At 21.9% G+C, this 8,526-nt stretch overlaps 1 protein-coding gene across 1 annotated transcript in view; it reads right to left on the bottom strand.

The window, feature by feature from the left end:
* The window catches only part of LOC102676812 (sodium leak channel non-selective protein), a 20,032-nt gene that overhangs the window by 9,535 nt on the left and 1,971 nt on the right, over nucleotides 1–8,526 (bottom strand). Inside the window, 20 exon segments of the mRNA XM_006610859.2 lie at nucleotides 264–440; nucleotides 516–708; nucleotides 788–971; nucleotides 1,040–1,205; nucleotides 1,292–1,568; nucleotides 3,298–3,426; nucleotides 3,525–3,678; nucleotides 3,903–4,179; nucleotides 4,260–4,621; nucleotides 4,722–4,854; nucleotides 4,938–5,064; nucleotides 5,156–5,614; nucleotides 5,686–5,828; nucleotides 6,316–6,426; nucleotides 6,882–6,992; nucleotides 7,237–7,385; nucleotides 7,480–7,627; nucleotides 7,758–7,931; nucleotides 8,005–8,238; nucleotides 8,309–8,456. Coding sequence (XP_006610922.1) covers nucleotides 264–440; nucleotides 516–708; nucleotides 788–971; nucleotides 1,040–1,205; nucleotides 1,292–1,568; nucleotides 3,298–3,426; nucleotides 3,525–3,678; nucleotides 3,903–4,179; nucleotides 4,260–4,621; nucleotides 4,722–4,854; nucleotides 4,938–5,064; nucleotides 5,156–5,614; nucleotides 5,686–5,828; nucleotides 6,316–6,426; nucleotides 6,882–6,992; nucleotides 7,237–7,385; nucleotides 7,480–7,627; nucleotides 7,758–7,931; nucleotides 8,005–8,238; nucleotides 8,309–8,456 — 3,856 coding nt within the window.

The following is an 8,526-nucleotide window of genomic DNA, read 5'->3' as shown; positions in this document are numbered from 1 at the left end:
AAAAATTCTATTTATTATATATTATATATTAATATATTGAATTAATATAATATATAATATAATATATATATATATAAAATATTTTTATTTTCTTAATTTGTTAATGTTTTTACTTATTAAATATAATACTATTGTTAATGATATTTGTTAATATTGTTGATATTGTTAATGATTGATTATATTTCTTTTATGTTTTTTTCTGCTGAAGTCATCATTTTTGAGAATTCAGAGTTTGAATTGGATAAAAGTACAGATGGTGCATCAAATTCAATTATTTGTCCATTCTTCATAACAATAATGCGATCACATGAAATAACAGTCTTCAAACGGTGAGCTATGGTTAATATTGTAGTATTTGAAAATTCATTTTGAATTGTATTTTGTACAGCAATTTCAGTTTCTGGATCAACAGCAGCTGTTGCTTCATCTAATATTAATATCTAATCGAATAATAGATTATTAAATTAAATAAGTTTATTATTAATTAATACAAAGAATTATTATTAATATCATACTTTGGCATTACGCAAAAGTGCTCTTGATAGACAAAATAATTGTCGCTCGCCTACACTTAAATTTTTTCCTTCAACTTCAATAGGTGCATCCAATTGACCAGGCATAACTTGTACTTTTTCTTTCAATTGAGTTTTTTCTAAAACACTCCAGATTTCAGAATCACTAAATTGCTTAAAAGGATCTAAATTTGATCTATAATATAATTATAAATATTAAAAATAAATAAATTTTTAATATATTTGTTTTTTAATTTATATATTTATATATATACCGTATAGTTCCATTAAATAAGACAGGATCCTGAGGAATTATAGATAATTTAGTTCTTAATAACTTTAATTTTATTTTTGCTATATCTATACCATCAATTTTAATTTTTCCAGCAGAAATTTCAATTAATCGAAATAAAGCAATGATTAAAGAACTTTTTCCTGCTCCTGTTCGTCCTACAATACCTAAAATTCATTATATTATTAAAAAAAAATCATATAATTTTGTGTAAATTTTATCAACTTATTACTACCTATATGTTCACCAGGTTTAATAATAAATGAAATATTATTTAATGCAGGTGGTAAACCTTTTCTGTATTTTAATTCGACTTTACAAAATTCTAATTCTCCATCAATAGGCCATTGATCTGGAAGATCTATGAGATGTTGCTCAGAAATTTCTTCTTTTTGTAAAGTCTATAATATGTTATATACATATATACATATATATAATTTAATTATCAGTTATAACAAATATACATGTATGTAATCATTTTATTTACCTTCAAGTAATAGCTTATTCTTTCAACACTTATAAAACGAGTTTCTATTTCCGCCATTAATCTTACAGTGTATTGAAAAATGCCAGTCATTTGCATAGCATATGTCATTGCTAAACCAGCAAGGGCTGGAGATATTTGGTTTTTAAGTGCAATTACAAGAAAAGCAGTAATAGAAGAGGAAGCAATTGCCAAAATATCAAGTCTTACAGCAGACCATCTCATGATAGATTGACATAAATAAAGACACAAATTGTTTAAATCAAATAATTCTTCGAATCTAAAATGTAATAATCAATTATTATACAAGATATCTTCAGTAATTCTATTACAAAATAATATCTTAGTTAAATGCTTAAAAAATTATTTAATTCCAAAAAATACATATTATGAAAATAATTTTTCAACATTATATTTTTTGATACTTTAAAATCATCAAAAATTTTTTTCATAAAAATAAATCTGATTTATTCACTTTGAGCTACAATAAAATAATTTTGAAATTAATAAAGGAAAATTTATTGTAATAAATGTTCAAAATTATTTTCATTGACTTTTCAGTGAATATTTATTATTATAATTTACTTATACTAATTTACTATATTATTATAATTTAATTATAAATTATCTTTTTGTAGTATTTCATCCTATTATTAGCATCCAGCAAAGATGATTTTTTAAAAATCTCCAAAAATATAAGACAAAATTTTCAAATAAAATTTGATTTAAATTAATACAAATTGCAAATTATTTCCAAAAAATGTTTTTTTCTATAAATTTTTTTAATAAAATCATCTTGATTTTTTTTAAATATATAATGTATTTTTTATTTTATAGTATTGTAGTGTTGATTAATATCAAATTCAACAATATATAACATTATAATTTCTTGATTTTTTGATCTTGAGCTTCATAAATTTGAAATTCATTGATTTCTAGGATATTAGCATGATTCCTATGAAATTTGATTTAATAGGCTGTTATATCAAATGTTTACAATAATATTTGTATTTTCAATAAATTGCAATAATAAAAATTACTAAAGTATTTTTTATTTAATAGAAGATGAGAATCGTTTTATTTTTTTTTATATGAAATTATACACTAAATTTTTTGTTTATGTATTTATATTTATAATAAATCTTTAAATGTATCTATTTTTTGATAGTTTTCTTTTGAATAAATTTTAATGTGTAGCAACAAATAAACTTTGTAAATATACTTTTCTACATAGATATAATAATTTAATGTAATAATAATTTAACATGATTGAAGATCTTGTATATAGTTTGTGGGTTTCTCATAAATAAATAATAAATAAATAACTATAAACATTTTCATAAGAAAAATTTAATGGAGATAAATTTGGTGACCAGCAACATGATCTATGTATCAATTTAATGATAACATAATATATGTATCAATTTATCAATCAAATAATTTAATAATTTTTATTATTGTAATTTGTTAATGGTACAAATATTATCTAAAAATATCTGATCTAATATTTTATTAAATCAACTTTCATATTTTAATGTTCCTATGTATCAATAAATTTAAGATTTATAAACTCAAAATTAATATTATAGATACGTTTTGATATCAGCAACAATATTTTGAAATCAAAAATACACCATATTATTTAAAAAAAATTAAGATGATTTTCATATTTTATAGAAATAAATTTTTTTTTTTAAATTTTAAGTCTTGCAATTTGTAACCAATTCAAAAAAGAACTTTTTTTGAAACATCATTTTTTTATATTGAAAAAATTTTATTAAACATAAAAAAATATTAATGATTGTACTATAAAAAAATATAATGATTTTAAAATCTCAAAAAATATCTTCAAAAAAAAAAAATAATTCTCATCATAATATATTTTTTCGAAAAATGTATTCCTTGACTATTTTCACATATTATAAACAATAATAAAATATTGTCTTATAATATTGTTATTGAAATACTTTATAATAATGTACAGTAATGTATTATTTTAAGAAATATACTTGTTTACAAATGCTGTTTCCTTTTGGAATGCGTGAATAGTATTTAGACCATGAATGGTAGTGGTAATGAAACTTAAAACAGGAGATCGTGAAATATTTTCCATTCGCTTAAAATCTCTCATTGCTACTCTGAAAAAATTTTTCTGTTGCTACATTTGAAGAATAATAATGAAAAATATTATTGAAGAATATTGTAAATTTTATTTTAAAATATCAAAATATCTCACCTAAAGATCCTGCTAATATAAAAAAAAATAGCAGCAAGGATAATTAATGGTAAACAATACCAGGGTAATATTGCACATATAAACACAATTGCAAAACTGCAAGTAATTATATTTTGTATCATGTTTTCTACAGAAATTGGTATATAATTGTCCACTACAATAAAAAAGTAATTAAGAAATATAATTATTTTGATATTTAATGTTAGATTTGCATTATTGTTCACAAATAATTTGCAAATAATTTACAAACAATTTTTAAAAATTGTTCATTGCTCGCAAAAATATATAAACAATCAGCATGACAACATATACAATAGTTTATGATACATAACAGTTCGTGAACAGTAGCATTACAGTTCAAAAAACAATATATCCTACCTTCATCAATATCTCGACTAAAAATATTTTGTATTCTTCCAATAGGAGTTGTTTCAAAAAATGTTACTGTTGTTTTAATTATTTTCTTAAAAACTTTGTTATGTAATGTCGTCGAAGCATTTATTGTAGCATACATAATAACCAAACCACGCAATAAACTTGTTAATAAAATTATTCCAATGCAACCAATATAAATATTTTGATAATATGAATAATTAGGATTATCATTTAAATTATTTGATGATATAGTTTTATTATTATTGGAATTAATAATATTCTTAAATGAGAAAGATTAATGAAAAAAAAAAAAAAGAAAAAATATAAAAATATACAATTAAAATAGGAGAAAATATTTACCCCATTACCAGCTTTAATCCATATAGCTAACCACCAAGAACTAAATGCTGAACTTCCAATGTTTAAGAAGAGTGTCAAAAATACCAAAACCGCTATAAAATAACCACCCGCAGATTTTACGTATATATGATAAATATATGATTTTACAGTACCCATTCCCATCTTTTCTTGAGTAGTAAGGATTGCTTCTAATATAAATAATAAACTCAAATGTAACAAATTGATAATTTAAATTTTTTCAATACATACCTTTTTCATATATTTTTGTTGATGCTTCAATATATTCATCATTATCTTCTGTATTACAAGTTATTGTTTGTCTCTTTGAATCATTATTAGAATCTTTATTTGTTTGAATCGGTATCACAATTTCACTAAATAAATTGAATATAATTATTAATATTATAATTATTCAAAAGCTTTTTAAAAATTATTTGTAAGATAAATACTATTTTGAATCGATCTCCGTTTTTAATAATGCACTATCTACCATTGTAGCATATTCTTTATTTAATTGCATCAATTCATCATGTGTACCTTGTTCTACAATTCTTCCTTTATGCATTACAAGTATTTGATCACAATGTTTTAAAAACTATAATTAGTAAAATATAATGTTAAGCATAATTATATACATGAATTATTTGAATTTAAGAATATAATTTATTGAAAATATACTTGAATTTGATGTGTTACAAATAACACGCATTTATTTTTGAGCGCTCCGAGAATTAAATTTTTAAAAATATAAGAACCCACATGTGTATCTACTGCACTTAATGGATCATCCAAAAAATATATATCTCTTAAAAAAAAAAAACAAATGATCTTTTTAAAAAATATAATTGTATATTTTAGAAATTAAGAATTTTAACAGTAAAAAAAAAAAAACATACCGATTAGCATAAAGTGCTCTAGCAAGAGCAATTCTTTGCTTTTGTCCTCCTGAAAGATTTATACCTCTTTCTCCTATCTCAGTTTCATCTCCACCCGGTAACATATTCAAATCTTCTTTTAAATTGCATACTGTTAATGTTTGATAATATCGTTTAGCATCAAATTGATTTCCAAACAATATATTTTCTTTGAAAGTTGCATTAACAATCCACGCCTGTTGACTAACATAAGCGCAAGAACCTTCTCTCAAAATACAACCGTTCATTATTTTTAATTGTCCTAAAGCAGCAAGCAAAAGACTAGATTTTCCACTTCCTACATGTCCACAAATTCCTATTAATCCACCTTTTGCTACTCCGAACTTAATAGTTGAAAGTACTTCAACATATTCAGTTTCTTGGGACGATTCATTAAGTTTTTCCAATTCAACTTTGCTTCTTAAATATGATACAATTTTTCTGAAAAAAATATAAAAATTTAAAAAAATAAAAAAATAAAAATAAAAATTTATTAATTTCAAAGAACTTACTTTTTTTTTCTAATATTTTTTAATTTTTTAGCGCACAAAGTAGAATTTTCGTAAACGAATGTACCGTTAGCAATGGCTACAGCTTGTGATTTTACAATTGGTTTTGATATATGGCATGTGTACTCTTCTAAAAGTAATATATTCTGCACAAATATCACTAATTATTGAAAATGATTATCGAAATTTTAATATTTATTCACGAACTTGAAAATCGAATGATTATAAGCAAAGCCAAATCATCTTATTAACAATATTCATTATTTTAATTAATAAATATTAAATTTATAATATTATATAAAAATATCATATAAAAAGTTTTTAAAAGTGGAAATTATGATTTAAAACATGCAATGCATAACATAAAAGTGCAATGAATTATTACAGAATATTCAAATGCATTATCTATAAGATGATTAATTAAACATTAAATAAACTATACTACAAAGCACTGTATATTTTTATAACTATTATAATATATATATTATTATACAACATATATACTATTATACAATGAAAGCGAATTAAACTTTTTCTGTAATGCAAATGTTATTTGCAAGATAACCAATTATAATCTTTATATTAATATAATTAGTAATTATTATTAATACAGATAAATGCAAAAGTAAACACCTGCAATCTGTTGAATGTTATATTTGACTCGGCAATATTAATTAACGCCACTTGTAGAAATAAAAATGAAGAACGAAATTGAGAATTGAGCAATGTTACAAAAGGAAATACCTGGAAAAAGTAATATATTATAATTTAGTATGTGAATTTATTATATAGTACCGCAAACTTATTATGTTATGTTAAATTATTCCCAACATTTGCATTTTAATCATACATAGCTTTGTTTATCTTTCTAATATATATATAACAAGGAGGAGTAAGAGAAAAAGCAATTATTTGTATTTATTTATATATGTGCCACACTTTCCCCTTTATGTTAGCAAACTTTTGACTATTTACTATTGACATATAAACATAATATTATTAATAAAAAAATTCTCGTATATATTATATCAATTATATCAATTTTTTATTTAATTACTTTAATAAATATATAAGATATTCTTTTTGATATAAAGTACATGAGAATTTGTTTGTTAATAATAAATGAAAAATACCCATCCATTAAACATTTAAAATGTGAGAGATTTTGTAATTAAATTATAATTTAAATTTTGGGAGACCTTAATTCTTCTAAGAGCAATATGAGCGTCGATAAAATGTCGTGTAGAATCCTTAAGGGAAGAGAGTGCCATTCTCAACATATTTCCGAAAAATGTTGTAATTGGAAAAGCCTGCAATATTCATCTTATTAAATGCAACACTTGTTTCATAATTCTAAATATGCAGAATTTTATACTATTTTTTACTATTTAATTAATAATGTTTTTGAATTGTAGCGATTTATATATTTGGTTTGGAATTACTTATTCTAATATTCCTCCAAAGAAATCTAAATAAATATAAATCTACATAATATGAATATTCATTTTCAATTTGCAAAATAATGTATACAGATATAAATAATATAATGTATACCTGAGAAGCAATTAAATTACTGCCTGAAGATAAATGTGCTAGAAATGTAACAATTGCAGATATTGCAGGTATAGCTGGTGTTAAAGAAATAGCAAGACTTTGGAAATATACAGTTTTATGCAACCAATATTCCTCTTTCTTTCGTATATCTGTAAAATTAATTAATATACAAAAAGATAATGAAAATTAAAATTATAATGCTATCATAATAATTTATTTTATTTAGCAAAATAGTAATTATACCAAGGAGTTTATGATTAAAATATTTCTCCCATGAATACATTTTAATTAATTTTATACATTCTAAGATTTCATTCATTAATTTTACACGTGTATCTGTAATAATAACTGTTTTCGAACGAAAATATCCAACTGCACGGGATAGAAGATACTGTTAAAAAAATTAATATTATGGAATATTATATGGTGAAATTTTAAGTATAAAAATATAGAATTATGGAAATATTGAAATTTTAAATATAAAAAATTGTATAAAGAAATATTTCTCAATAATTTCTCACCTGGCAAGGATAAAATACAAGAAAAGTAAATATTCCATAAAGAGCTATTGGACTAAATACCCAAAGTATATAAATTATACCACAAATAATAATTATTGGACCACTAAATATCATAGGTCCATAAATGACAACATCAAAAAGTCTTTGACTATCATTTGTAAATAAATTAATCATCTAAAAAATTATAAAACACTAATAGATGTGAAATTAAATCTAATGTAACAATATTATTTATTTGAAATCTTACTTCTCCTGTACTTTTATTTCCAAGATTATTCAGTCTAATAATTTTTTTATATAAAAGAGTTGTACAAGCACTCTTTAATCTTAATGCTGTTCTAATATTAGTATTCCAAGTCCAGTTAAAAAATATTAATCGCAAAAAATCACAACATGTTAATAACAGTGCCCATTTTATACCTATCCATATATTTTCTTCTGGTGATTGAACATATTCTAGTATTTTTTTCATTAGTATCATCTATAATAGAAACATAAAATTTTATATAACAATACATATGAAATTAAATTTATAAAACTAAAAAACATACAGAACTAATAAATCCACAAATTGTAGAACAACTTAATAAAAATCCAGCTATACATATTCTTGTTCTCACAAATTTCCAAGCTACATTTGGAAATGATGCTAAATATGAACCATGTTTATTTAATTCTTCTTGCCAAAGTATTTCTAATCTAAATATATAAATATATATTTTAAATATCATAGAAAAAAAGTTATATATTATATTATATTATATTAATA

This window comes from Apis dorsata, unplaced genomic scaffold, assembly GCF_000469605.1.
Source record: "Apis dorsata unplaced genomic scaffold, Apis dorsata 1.3 scaffold_80, whole genome shotgun sequence".
Classification (NCBI taxonomy): Eukaryota; Metazoa; Arthropoda; class Insecta; order Hymenoptera; family Apidae; genus Apis; species Apis dorsata.
This window is presented reverse-complemented; position numbering and strand designations above follow the sequence as displayed.